Source organism: Haliotis rubra, unplaced genomic scaffold (genome assembly GCF_003918875.1).
Source record: "Haliotis rubra isolate DU_JTF1 unplaced genomic scaffold, ASM391887v1 Scf2450, whole genome shotgun sequence".
In the NCBI taxonomy this organism is placed as follows: domain Eukaryota; kingdom Metazoa; phylum Mollusca; class Gastropoda; order Lepetellida; family Haliotidae; genus Haliotis; species Haliotis rubra.
The window spans coordinates 22760-36582 of record NW_025766504.1 but is presented as its reverse complement, the minus strand read 5'-3'; the positions used below and the strand labels follow the sequence as shown (position 1 = coordinate 36582).

At 39.0% G+C, this 13823-nt stretch overlaps 4 protein-coding genes across 5 annotated transcripts; 3 read left to right on the top strand and 1 right to left on the bottom strand.

Annotated features, from left to right (window-relative positions):
• The first annotated feature begins 231 nt into the window (after positions 1–231).
• On the top strand, positions 232–3399 carry LOC124279048 (integrin-linked protein kinase-like). Of its 2 annotated transcripts, XR_006899281.1 has the most exons (4): positions 232–278; positions 1836–1907; positions 2287–2367; positions 2855–3399. XR_006899281.1 is itself a non-coding variant. In XM_046714849.1 (2 exons), the coding sequence occupies exon 2, from the start codon at positions 2991–2993 to the stop codon at positions 3258–3260; it is 270 nt and encodes an 89-aa protein (XP_046570805.1). In that variant the 5' UTR covers positions 2166–2367; positions 2855–2990; the 3' UTR covers positions 3261–3399. The 2 variants fall into 2 exon arrangements, 1 of the variants encoding a protein (XP_046570805.1); XM_046714849.1 differs by lacking the exons at positions 232–278; positions 1836–1907 and having other exon boundaries at positions 2166–2367.
• A 2566-nt stretch (positions 3400–5965) lies between these two features.
• LOC124279051 lies at positions 5966–8600 on the top strand (the record flags this gene model as incomplete). Its single annotated transcript, XM_046714853.1, has 4 exons — positions 5966–6309; positions 6563–6732; positions 7496–7620; positions 8470–8600. Coding segments are annotated over exons 1-4 (624 nt in total), but the record flags the coding sequence as incomplete, so codon positions are not given.
• Positions 8601–8604: 4 nt separating this feature from the next.
• Positions 8605–9554, top strand: LOC124279050 (the record flags this gene model as incomplete). The annotated part of the gene is given in 2 exon segments (XM_046714852.1): positions 8605–9337; positions 9340–9554. Coding segments are annotated over 2 exon segments (948 nt in total), but the record flags the coding sequence as incomplete, so codon positions are not given.
• Positions 9555–9650: 96 nt separating this feature from the next.
• Positions 9651–10946, bottom strand: LOC124279049. Its single transcript, XM_046714851.1, has 3 exons — positions 10743–10946; positions 10073–10306; positions 9651–9825 (listed from the first exon to the last, which is right to left on the bottom strand). Exons 1-3 carry the CDS (start codon positions 10916–10918, stop codon positions 9651–9653), a joined length of 585 nt encoding a protein of 194 aa, XP_046570807.1. The 5' UTR covers positions 10919–10946.
• Positions 10947–13823: the final 2877 nt, after the last annotated feature.

Genomic DNA, 13823 nt, shown 5'->3' with positions numbered 1-13823 from the left:
CCATGCCATGCCATGGGTAGCGCAACATATGTTGTAATATGTTGTTTTCATCTGATAAAACCGGAGGGAAAGACAAACTTGGGTCGGATAGAAATATTTCCATACAAAGTTGTTAATCCAGTCCAAACAGTCGAGCGCCAAACGTTGCCATCTCTCTAACCTGTCACGTCCACAATGGCGTCATAGCTGGCAGCTTTGCGGCCGTGTAGTGTCATCCAGTCAAGGCATTTCGTAACTAGCAGTGAGATGAGTCGCTCGTGTTAGGACGTTATTGGTAGGTAAGTTCTCAGTTTCTACTTTTGAACTGATTTAGGAAATTAGATGAAATAGTTTATAGTACGACTGCTGTAAAGCAATATGAATGTTGTGGTAACTAAGTGCTTGCTTCACACAATGTTTACATTCAGACGTTTGTTTAGCCTGTCACCGGTGGGAATGAAGGAAGGTCGGGTGAAACATCAACGCGGCGTTTCACCTGATAGACTTGTTATATTTGATCACAGTATGTGCTTGTAAAGGGTTATCCTTTGGCCTGATAGCATTTACAACTCTCAGGGATCGGAAGACGTTATGAGACTATTTTAAATCTGTCTAGTCAAGTATTTCATTTTAAATGTGTTTCATTTTTATATTCTGCGTCCATGAAGAGCTGCATTGAATTGAAATACATCCCGCTATAGCACATGGTCAGATGTAGCAGTTTAAAGATGGTTACAATGACGACCTGTAGATTTGCTCTTTTAAGCAATGAAATCTTTATGTGGAACACATGCATTTCTGCAACATTTTAAAACAATGCAATTGAATGTAAATTATGGAAGGGCAAATATGCTTTATTCTCGTTATTTCTAATGTTGAAACAGACGGAATGTTATCACTCGGACCGCCGACATGTGGATCTTTACCACCACACACTGCCACGTGTTTGTACCCTTGTTGTTTATCAAAGCACATTGCTTCCATCGACAAAGTACGGTTGTGTCAGCTGAAGTTTCCGACTCAGATAGGATCATGTTGTTGTGTGAAAAATGCATTGTCGCCATCGCTCGGTATTCTGACATTTTGTGAGTGCTTCACAGAGTTTACCTGACACTAAATTTAAACTGTGTTGCATAAACATCAAGTCAAAGAGTGGCGAAACCGCATTATCAGTGGTTCATGTCGTTTGATGTTGTTTTACTATCTAGTAACTATTTCATGCATTTTGTATCAATATGTGAAGGAAAGGCATCTTTGAATTCCAACCACGGTTAATGAATTCAAACTAACAGTTAGTCACCCCATAGAGGGGAATAGGTATAAGTGCAGATGTTTTTGTTTGTTTATCTATTTTTTTCATTTAGTGTAATAATCAATTATTAATGTGAATAATCATGTACTATATGTTTATATATGAATTCCCTGTAGAATATAGTCGTTAGTAACCTAACCTTAACCCTGAGGGCCAACAGATTCTTTAGTTTCACCGTTCATGTTTATATTTCAAACCAAAGTAACAATTAACATTTGTATTCATTCAGTACTACATTTGAACATAGAAGAGCATCTCAGCTGTTAACACACAGTCACTGACAGTACACGGCTTATTACATTTTCAGATTCAAACTGTAAAAAATGAATTTAGAAAGTGCTCTTTGTTTCGGGCACGCAGTCTCGATCAACAGGTATCTTAATCAAGTCGAAACATACGTTTTTTAATACCTCTGCTACAACCAATGTATTTGGACTACATACTACATAATAATGGAAGGCAAAACTTTTTGGAAAGCGGGACCAGTAGTTATAATGCTTATGTGCTATTTGTAGTTTTCTGGAAAACATATTCCCTGTTTCAGCCTCGACTGACCCGAGCCTGAGCAAGACGGTCCCACCAACGCCAGTGACGACACAAGACCCTGATCCACACGGTAGGTGGGAAAACCCAGCAGGCAGGAAGCTCAGTTCTTAATCCTCCCCTGCATTTAACACGCTGATGTACATACCCGTGGTGATTGAGGGATGAGTCTCACCTGTAGTATCGATCGACGTTCATGTTGTTAGTCAGAGGATTTCAAACTGTAAAAACTAAATTTAGGAAGGGTTTTTTCCTGCAGAGACACGCGGTCTCGACCTCAATCAAATTGAACGTTATATATTTAATACTTCTTTCATAAGATATGTATTTAGAATTTAATCATACATAATACTGAAAGGCGAAACATTATGTGGAAAGGCGAAAACTGAGCCAGCAATAGAAATGTTTATGTGCTATGTATAGTTTTCTGAACAACATATTCCCTGTTTCAGCCTCGACGACCGACGTGAGTGATGATCTGACACCGAACAACACGGTTCCACCAGCGCCAGTGACGACACAAGACTCCCACGGTAGGTCGGAAAACCCAGCAAGCAGGAAGAATAGTGGAGTCGATCGACGTTCATGTTGTCAGTCACAGGATTCCATGAACCAGATAATTATGCTGAGGTCGCCACCAGACAGCTGGAATACTGCTGAGTGTGGCGTCAAACACCAATTAAAACTCTGTGACATAAACCAACGTTATATCTTATTACCCTAAAACCAAACAAGAGCCGTACTGACATTATCAACTTGTAAAGTTCAACAAACATCAACACTCTCCACACGTACACAAAATAATGCTACAACTTCTGGCTCTGACAGAAAGTTCTGTATTAAACACACCATCCATAATTCCAGAAACCACAAGTTGACATTCCCGCCATGTTGTATTGTTGTCAGCCATGATGGAATTGTTTAAATGATGCAGCAATGTCGAGTCACGTATCACATGATGAAAACATTGTAGATGTGTGACGAACATGTCTGATGTACACAGTTTACTTTGTGTTGCAGCGACTCCATCACCAGCCACAGACCGCGACCTCTACTCCGCCAGCGAGGACGGTGACCTGGAAAGAGTGAAGCGGATCCACAGGCAGCGGGTCACGTGGACATCAACACTAGAGGAGACTACAGCGGGACACCGGTGATGGCGGCAGCAGTGAGGGGACACAGAGATGTGGTGGAGTTCCTGGTGGGTAGAGGGGCTGATGTGTCGCTGGTGAACAGGTACGGTAGCAACGTCCTTCACTACGCCTGTTGGGGTGTAGGAGACCTGGAGATCGTGAAGCTGATCGTGTCCCTGAACGTGTTGGACATCAACGCCATGAACAACTACGGGAGCACAGCGGTCTACTACGCGAGATTCTATGGACATCAGCGAGTGGTGGAGTTCCTGGTGTCACGTGGTGGACACTGAAGTCAGTGTTGGTGTGGACAGTGACGGTGCACATGTCGTTACTGACACTGACGAGGTGTGTGCCGTCCACGTTGTCGTGTGTCACGATTCACGTGATTTCCGTTTACTTTGTGAATATAAATAAAACTTGTTGAATGTATTTTCAGACATTTTGTCATTTGTTGTGTTTAGAACCTCGTGATCAGGTAAGAAAATTGTGAAGTGAGTGTAAACATAAACGGTGAGTGATTAGGAGATAAACCTAGTGTGTTTGAAAATCAGAGACATGCTTTACTGAATTGATTTCAATTGGAACCGAACGCGTCTGATTTTTCTGAACAACCAATCAGAATCTAGTATTTTCTTGATTCATGGTAGAATTGTACGTAAACGTCGCCCGTCCTAACATAATTCTGTGTTAATTTTGTTCTGAGAATATCGCGAATATTGTGAAACCGACAACAACAAACTGTTTGTTTACATGTCGCTGCACACTGTGATCTCAGACTGAGCCCAGGTTCACCCAGCTAAAATGGCGCCATTTGTACAGTGACAGTGACGTCACACTGCTGGTGACGTCACAGGTACACACTGAGGTGCCCGGCCGTCTTCTCGGCCAGATAGGACAGAGAGCGGCGCAATGCTGGCATCGTGCCATACAACACAAACAGTATTTGTCAAATACCATGTGTTGGTTTATCTTTTAACAAAGGGAAGGATGGACATCTGTAGCTGATTACTACTGAGATTTAACCCTTTTGGTGCCACAGGGAAATGTACTCTTTCTGTAGTGACAAAACACACAATATACAAAATCAAACACATGACAATCATCACCCACAACATCTCATATTTGTTAATCCTGGATGCCAGAATGACAAAGCACCTCCCCACTTCTCTGTTTCCTGATCTAACATATTGTTTTAGGTAAAAGCACAATTGCTGAAATGACCGGTCAGAATTATGTACATGGTAAATCTCGCCATTTTTGGACACATAAAGAGTTCGCCATTCGCGGCATCGTTTACTGTATGTTGTAAAGGTAAATATCGGATATTAACCCGTTGAACTGAATTTGAAAAATAGCCAGTTAGTGATAAGTGGTATGTGGTTTTTATCAAGTCGCCAATGACTGTACTGAAACCCCGCCTATAACCCTGAAATCGTTTGGACCGTCTCGGGAGCAGGCAAACACACGCGCCGAAGTGAGCTCTCTGTTATGTTTGATAGTGTTTACTGTTTCACGTAAGCTGGTCATGAGATGCCAATTACATCACAAATATTTAACACTCAGCTCTAAACACACACCTCCTTGAATTCCTCATACATTTTACAATCAATAATGCCCGATGGGTTTGTTACTATTGTGGCTTGACATAACTGACACGGGCATAGAGACGAGGGGCGAAACTCCGCTATGCTTTATATTATGTCATTGTAACTCAGGTCACTTGGAGAGAATTCACTGTTGAGAAGGGACACTTTATTTTCGTGAGGTTTCGTTCACGATGAACCAGACTATTCCAATACACATTGTAACCGGATACGTTCACGATGAGTTTGGTAGTATCACAAATTACAAGAAATGTTGAAAGTGCACAACATGTGAAATCATTACCTCGTGGTTTGTTTTATAGATTTGTTTGCGACGTCGGAAAATAGGACATTTGTATGTCCATTAGTTAATATATGTACCTCACATAATGTATGTAGATTCTAGAGAGACTTCGTTTTGGCAGCCATGCTTTCCCCAGAACATGAAATGAATTACTTACAATTTAAATAAATGTCCTGAATAGTTGATTGTGTATTTTGATTTACCGTAAATGATACAGAATAGTTCAAAACATATGAGCATATTTTCAGGACAGGAGTTTCCTCTGTTCATGATGGTGTTGCTATTTCTCTACAAAAGTAAACAATTAAAGATGAAAAAATAGACCCTTTTGTATGGGACTGTCAGAATAATTATGTGAGGTTTGTTCCAAGGAATATTGACTATTGCACACTATATGCACAAAGCACGTGTTGTAGTTATGCCTACATTTCATCTAACACTTGAGTACAGGTTACAATTTTTAATATTTTTATGGTGTACTACACTAACTGTGTCACTTTCGTCTTTAAATATTGTTCAAACAAGCAGACACTTGCAAAGGATACAAACACGTATAGCCTATATCCATGTATGATATCATACTGAATAAGCCTAAATGTAAATATTCTTCAATTGATGAAGGAGTAAGTATTTACTCGAAATCATTGTTTTCTCATAATAAAGAGGTTGACATCCATAAACCTCTCTGCCTTATGTGTATCGCTTCTGACTGGCCTGAAGGCTAAATGTAGATTATGAAATAAGCTTCGCGAATCAATATCTGAAAGATATATACATTATCAAAGGCTAAGTAGCTTGACGGTGTGACTGTGTTTAACGACTTTTATCTTAAACAAATTGCTCAACATTTACAACAATGTTGACATACGACATCACTACCAATAACAGATTTTTAATATATCACTGACATCGGCACGCAGGGGGCTTCCCTGGCCTGTTTTTAGAATCCCTCACCAAATAAGCGCACGTGAAATCAAACATATTTGTATCTTTTTGTTTCAAAGTATTGTTGCAATTCACGACCTGTCCCCATGCTTAACTGTGACGTTGCAATATTGTTGCACTAATGTATAACACTCGTCGTACGAGCCTAATGTTGTTATTCATGGATCCGCGCATATTGATTGACAGCTGGTATCAACCAATCAGAAAAAAGCTTCCATTCTGTGCCGATCTGCTATCAAACGCCCGCCATATTTTACCCACAAACAAACGCCGTTGTCCTTAGTTACCGTGTGGTGAAAAGCACAGAAAATGGTATTACGATGCGCGTGGGGGACATGCAATGCTGACGAACGTTACCCTGAAAGACTGGAAGGAGGTTTTTTCGTCCGATTTCCAACTGTCAAACGGAATGAAGAAAAATGCAAGCGCTGGATTAAAGCTTGCGGTCGTCCCCATGAGCAGCTAAATTTATCCAGAATAAATCAACACAAAGCTGTATGTTCTAAGGTAAAAATTATTGCACGTAAATAATATCTTATGAAAAGGCATACTTAGTTTTATACAGAATGTTCACTGTTATAACACGAGATCGGAGCAATAATATATCTGGAGAATTCATTTGTAACCATTTCTGGCAAAGGAAACTCGATCTCTGATTCGACGTAATTTTTTAGGCCTGATGCGTAATTAGATATAGATAGCTGGACAATGGACATGTATTTCTGTTTGTCTTATCTGATAGTATTTTGTTTTATTCCAGCATTTTGTAGGAGGAAAAGGACCGAGCAGAGAATATCCTGACCCAGTGCCTGCAGACGGAGCCTGCCCCAAGCCAGTCAGGAAACCACCCCTGAAACGCCCAAGCCAGTACACTCCCTGCATATCGGATAAAAAGCAGAGGTCATCTCTTGTCGGAGAGAATATTGACATGTGTGTATTTAAAAACTTACACAAATCAAACTAGATGCATTCTTCAAATTCAATAATGGAAAATACATATATACCGTAGGCCTAAATCATAATTGTGGGATAATTATTAATATTTATGCTAATTTATTCTAAATAACTTCAGTCAAATTTTAGGTTTCATTGCTATTTCTATGTCTTTCATATCTTTTTTCAGAGTGCCCAGAGTTTTCATTATCCCCTTATTCACTGTAGATGTATGTTTTCATTATGTAGTGTAGTCTGTTCTCAGAGAGAATATTGACTTGTATACGTTTCACAAATTACACACATCAGAGTAGATTCATTCATGTTTTTTAATGATGGAAAGATACATGTAAATAATATTCATAATGACAATAAATAATAAACATCATCATAGTCTAACATATGTTATATTTGGGATTACACTTTCTTAGTAAAATTACAAATTCTAGTACTTTTTGAGTTGAGCCCCATCCGGGATTCGAACTCACACCCTCAGAGTCAGGCACCTAATCGCCAGGACACAAAGTCAGCCGCCTAACCTATTCAGCTACCGCGACTTCTTTGTGTGCTGGCGATTAGGTGCCTGACTCTGAGGGTGTGAGTTCGAATCCCGGATGGGGCTCAACTCAAAATACTAGAATTTGTACTTTACTAAGAAAGTGTAATCCCAAATATAACATGTTACATTTGACCACTTTCTAAATGGCATTGTGTAATAATCATCATAGTCATGTCAAACATTATGCATTCGCTTTTTCAGACTAAACACCAGCAAGCCATCCACCCAGTCGACTGCTTCAGTTCAGATATTGCTACCCAATGACCAAGCAGAAAACAAGTCAACTGACTTCCTGATGAACACATCTACACAGACTGATGAAACATGTATGTATATATGGAGATTCTGTGTTCATTTATTCCTCGGTGGTTGCATTCTTTAGGTAGGATACCGCATGATCTCTGTAAAACATGGCTAGTTTCATTAACATTGACTGCATGAAAGCAATATCTGGAGTTATTCTCTCTCCACATGCATGTCCAGTTGAGTGAACACAATAAATTCACAAAACCTGCACCCAGTAACCATCAACTGACCTTGTACTTGTGCGTAGTGATGGTGAGATCTTTTCAAAGAAGTTACACCATTTTCCTTTTTAAGGAAAAAGTCTAAAGCTTCACAAGCATTGTCAATGGTCATGTTGCGTGCTGAGTAGGGACATTTGATCTCAACAATCCCACTTTCACCATTGTCACAGATCTTGCCATCAGGTGTTGCTCCCAAAAATGAAAACTCATTGTTTACAACAAACCCGCATTCATGAAAATGTCTGTCTGGATATTTCTGATGGTACCTTGCCTTAGCATCTTTTTCATGTTTCTTCCCATATTCTAGTGATTGTGCTTTTATGTTTCTTCTAGTGAAAATAGAGTTCAAGAAGCCATGATTTGGTCTTTTTTTTCTGGACAAAACCTTTCCAAAACTTGATGCAGTTAGACGTTTCCTGCGTTCATCAAACCAGAGTTCATTTGACTGACTTTGCGTTTTCATTTCAAGAGATTTGGGATCCTTACAGATTGTATCTTCATCATTTAGATGAGCAAATTCCTGGGAAGCTTCACTGGTGGTGGCAAGATAACACTGGTGTTCCCACATATGTGTGTAGTTGGTGTTGCATTCTTGATGTGTTTTATCTGAAATTATAAATAAATCATTCAAATATTTTGTCGTCTCAGGGATATCAGCAATGGACATACTAGCTCTGGCAGCAGAGAAACATGATTTGGAGCAACAATTACAAGACAAGTCAAGAGAAATACGAGAGTTGAACATCAAAGTGGCATCACATGAGAAGACAATTCAGGAATTACAGAGAGCTTCAACAATCATCATTATTTTCCATAGATGTTGTGATCACCAGGGGTAAAAAAATCAAAAACTTATTCAAACACTATACAGGTGTTACATATGTGAGATTTCTCACACTACTACCATTTCTGTTACCCCAAGGAGAGGACATTGATTATTCATCAGGGAGAAAATACATCAAGAGACTTAAACCTCAGGATGCATTATTGCTAACTCTCTGTCGGTTAAGGCATGGGTTTGGACTTAAAGACATTGCAGTTCGCTTTGGACTAAGTCCTCAGTCAGCAGGTATCATTTTCAACACATGGCTTGATCTGTTATATTTCAAGCTAGGGCAGATTCCAATATGGCCACACAGGGATGATATAATACAACATATGCCTGTAAAATACCGTAGAGACTATCCAACAACATTAATTATCATTGATGGGACAGAAGTCAAAACACAGACCCCATGTGCTGTAAGTTTGCAAAGTCAAGTCTACAGTGATTACAAGTCCTCTTCTACTCTTAAGGGTTTGATTGGATGTGATCCAAATGGAAGCTTAATGTTTGTTTCAGAACTATTTACTGGTTCAATATCTGATAAAGCAATCACTGAACAGTCTGGGTTTTATGATGTCATTAAGTCAATGAAAGAAATTGGACACATTAATGAAGGTGATGGCATCATGGTTGACAAAGGTTTTTCTATCAAGAATGAAGTTGAAAAACTAGGTTTGAAACTGAATATTCCTCAAAAGGAAAGACAGGAAAACAATTCAACATGGGAGAAAATTCATGTACAGAAAAAGTGGCAAAGCACAGAGTTCACATTGAGAGACTTATTAACAAGGTGAAACAATATAAATTATTGTCCAATTGTGTTCCAACATCTCTATTCTCGAGGATAAACAAGATTTGGTCTGTTTGTTGCCACCTGACATTATTTCAGGATGTTTTTGTTAAGTGATGGTGCATATCTAAGTTGTTCAATGAGGTCAAGCTACTACTGTATACAGCAACTCGTAATAAAACAAACTTTCAAACTCTTCTGAAATGTTTTAAGTTAGTTGCACCTCTTTGACATAGATATGTAGATATATACCTGATAAGATAGTGCAGATCCAATTGGCACATCTCCCAGGGGAGTTTGCACCGAAGGCAAATCATGTTGTGCTGTTCTATGCAGGAGTGGTGTGCCCTGTAGAGTTTGAAGACTTGCCATATCAACCCTTGGTAGCCTGAAATACACAGATATACATACAGATCATATACAAAAATCATCTTACAGTTGTTTGTAACTTGAATTACACATCATTAAAAACGCAGATTTTCTATCATGAATAGAGAATTCCTTCATTCTGATACATAAGGGCAGTTATCATTCATTCTTAACTTATAATCAAGTAAAAATGTACATATGTTTCATGGATATCTTGAATTATCAATTTTAGCAAAATGTCTGATGAAATAAGAATAAAACTATACTTGTAATTCATGTTGGTGTGGCATTGTATTGGCTTCCGCTTGCGTTGCTCAGTTGGTCTAGCAACCACAACCTGGCTGATAGGCACTGGCAAGATTTTGTCTCCCCTTGGCTTGTTCCATTGTTGTGGCATGGATGTGGAACTCAAATCAGATGGAATTTCTTTGAAGTTGTGGAGCTTGAATCCCTGCAATGTCTTGATCAGACCTATTATATGGGAACACTTCCCACTTAATCTGAAAGAGAAATAGCAAAGATCAAATTTATTTAGCAGATTATGAGTAGATTTTATAGTTTACCTTGTTTACTTGATACTCAGTAGACTGGTTCTAATAAATAATGCCATGACCATACAAATGTTCTAACCTAATATTTAAGATTTTCTTCAAGCATGGATTTATTGGGAAAATGCTGGACCAAAAAATTGTGGTATATTTGCATTAATTCACTTTGAGAATTTTATTATTAGAAATGACTAAAACTTCATAGACAACATTTGATTTAGGGCCTCTCACAATAATTAAAACCAAACGGTATTTTGACATTGACGAGTCTGGCCTCCACGTTCTAGACCCTTTCAAGATTGGCTGTACTATGTATCACAATAAATTAAAATCGTACGCACACATTTTTGTAACAGGTATAAAATCATCTGCGAAAATAGCAACTTACCCAGCTTTACAAGAGCAATAAGCATATTTGATTCGGTCGACATCAAGGTCAAGTGACAGTCGATGAGGCGAGTTGTTTTTCCTGAGTGATGGCCAACACTTGGCGGATACGGTCGGGAACTGAAGTGTCACCTCATGAATGTAGCCTTGCTGGTAATAATTAAGTCCCTTTTGCATGCTCTTAGTCGATATTTGATCAGCAATCGGTAAAAGGACACAGAAAAGTTTTCAGGAATGCATGCGAGACAATTGCTTTGCTCGGCGGCGGCCATTTTGTTAGAAAGCGTGGGGTGCCTCGCGACAGTATCCAAGGGGCGGGGCTTAGCGAAGATGCACGGATCCATGAATGAACATTATTTTAACGTTTTGACCAGAAGATAGGACTGGCTAGCTGTAAATTTAGACCGTCCATCAGAAATCTAGCCCATCTCGGGCGGGCGGACGGAGCCTTATTCCATACACTGATTTATGGTATTTTCAGTTACCAAACTTTCCCCAACAATGATTCCTGGCCCTCCTATCCTGTCCATTCTAGCGTGACTCTACAAAATTGTACCAGTCACAAGTTGTTGAAAACCAAGTTGAAAACCATACTTAGTCTGGGCGTCCATTTGAGTAGGATTCTGACTCCAATGATAAATCAATTTCAAGCATGATAATGCTAATATTATTATTAGCAGAACTACTTCCAGCTCGCAAGTATAACCCTAAATTTTTGAACCTATTCTTATTGAGGCCCCAGTAACTCAATCGGTAGAGAGCGGGACTTCAAACCCGAGCTTGGCGAGTTCAAGAAACCCGCCTGTGAGTGACATTACTTCCGTACAAATCATGGTGACTCTGAAGGTGAGAAAGTGTTATACAGTGTAAAAACTTGATGTTCTGTGATTACATGTCAAACAGGAGTAGTCTTCCGAGCAAAGTGTTCGTTTTCACCAAACATATTTCGTTTGATATCATCTAGACACTTGATATTGATGACAAAGACCATTTGCTATTTGACTCTAAAATGTATGAGGAATTCAGCCATGTATTTGTAGCAGCTGAATGTGAAATATACGTGACGTAATTGTCGTCTCATGACGGGGCCTTGTGAGACGTGTTGGTATATATCAGGGCAAATCCGACCTTTGGGCGGCAGTACTATAAACTGCGACCTTTGAGCGACAATGCCATATATTTCAAACGTGCACTGATTGTTTATTCTGCTTCGGTTATAAACGTTAAACATGAAAAGGGGATAAAACCTTGTAAATATCTACAAATAGAGAATATATTTTTCGTGTCGCCCATATCGTGTCGCCCAAAGGTAAAGTGTACGGCGTACATGTATATATATGTATATATATGCGACCTTTAGGCGACCGTCGCCCAAAGGTCGTAAATATATGTCGCCCAATGGTCGCTTATGTAATATACATATATATGTCGCCCAATGGTTGCCGTTTAATACTATATACGTGTATACATTTCCATGGCTGCTTATTTGATATCTGTCGCCGTTTGGTTGTTTATGTGTTCCAATGTCTTGCGCGCTGAGGAAGTTATATTTGACATGTGTGCATGAAACTGACTTTCTTGTTTCCGATGTTTAACATTGCACATACAATCAATTGATAGTTATGATGCAGTCAAACAAACCAGGCTAGTTTGAATTAACACTGAGATTATAATTATTTGTAATATTTCTAAAAATATTATGCTGTAACAAACATTTATCATTTGGCATAACTTTTTTCCCACTCAAGCGCCGATGTGCCCTTTAGATTAGTTAACGTTGTTTACCACTCATGGTTTGCTATGGATTAAGTTTTGAGGATATGTTAAGATTAACCAACAACTAAATATCAAATATTCCCATACTCAAACACCAAAAACCTGTATAGGAAATCAATACCATGATGAAGACAGGCAGATATGTAGTCTTTCTTTCAGGGGGTAACAAAACGACATCGTATCGCTTCCCGTGAACGAACAAGAGAAGACGATTTTGTCAGTAAAGACGTCATATTTTCAATTAATAATCCTTAAACTATTTTATTTATCTTTTCAGGTCTAATATTTTTGTTTTGCTATGCATCGTCTTATACGCATGGATTAGGATTAGCGTGTGCATTTGTCTCGTATACATCGTCGGAAATGGCAATCAGCAGTGCACACTTTTCCCCGCGATCTACCGGTGATTTATTTAATCGGAGTGATCGGAAGTCTGAAATTATTATGTTACCATGAGAAACATATTGTTTCATTTTAATTGCAGGTTTTGCTCTATTGCTGTAAAATATCTGTAATCATAACTAAGGTTATGCGACAGCACTTTGGTGTATTGCTGGATAGTATTTATGCAAAGAATAATTTGACCTGTCACCGATGAGGTTTCGCGCGATCTCCCAATTTCCACCGCGAAAACACTGCGTTGACATGTGACTGTCCAGCTACAAGAAATATTACCTTAAAAGAAATGAAATATGTATACGTATCCATTTTCTGCCAAATACACTTAATTTCGAGGCGTGAGTAGATGCAATATGACAGTGATTTTTGTGACTAATGCAGACCGAAGTTAAAATATCGGAGAGACATAGGATTTCACTGCAGTTGATATAAACATTCTTTTTTGACATTTTGAGTACAATTAATCAACTGGATTGTCAGATATAAGTCCAGATATGAAAAACATGTTTTATTACGAGATAAAGTAACAACATGATTAACTTGCGTCATTAAATATGGATTTGTTGGGTCTAATCGGATCATAGATATTTGCCTGATGTCTGGTCTGAATACCATCTAAACACAACCCATTTTGAGCCAGTCAGGATTATTCCCGTTTTTTTATCATACACTGAGGCATACCAGACTCCTCCTGAATAAACTGGGTCTCCGGCATAGATATTTGCCCGATGTCTGGTCTGAATACCATCTAAACACAGCCCATTTTGTGTCAGTCAGGATTATTCCCCTTCTCTCCATCATACACTGAGGCAAAACCAGGCGACTCCTGAATAAACTGGGTCTCCGGCATAGATATTTGCCTGATGTCTGGCTGAATACCATCTAAACACAGCCCTCTTTGAGCCAT

Bases quoted from the DNA above. Each gene is read 5' to 3' on its own strand.
- LOC124279048 (XM_046714849.1), top strand. From the start codon at position 2,991: ATGGCGGCAGCAGTGAGGGGACACAGAGATGTGGTGGAGTTCCTGGTG.
- LOC124279049 (XM_046714851.1), bottom strand. From the start codon at position 10,918: ATGCAAAAGGGACTTAATTATTACCAGCAAGGCTACATTCATGAGGTG. The intron at 10,307-10,742 runs GTAAGTTGCTAT...TTTCTCTTTCAG, and splicing joins TATTGCTCTTGTAAAGCTGG to ATTAAGTGGGAAGTGTTCCC. The intron at 9,826-10,072 runs GTATAGTTTTAT...TGTGTATTTCAG, and splicing joins CACACCAACATGAATTACAA to GCTACCAAGGGTTGATATGG.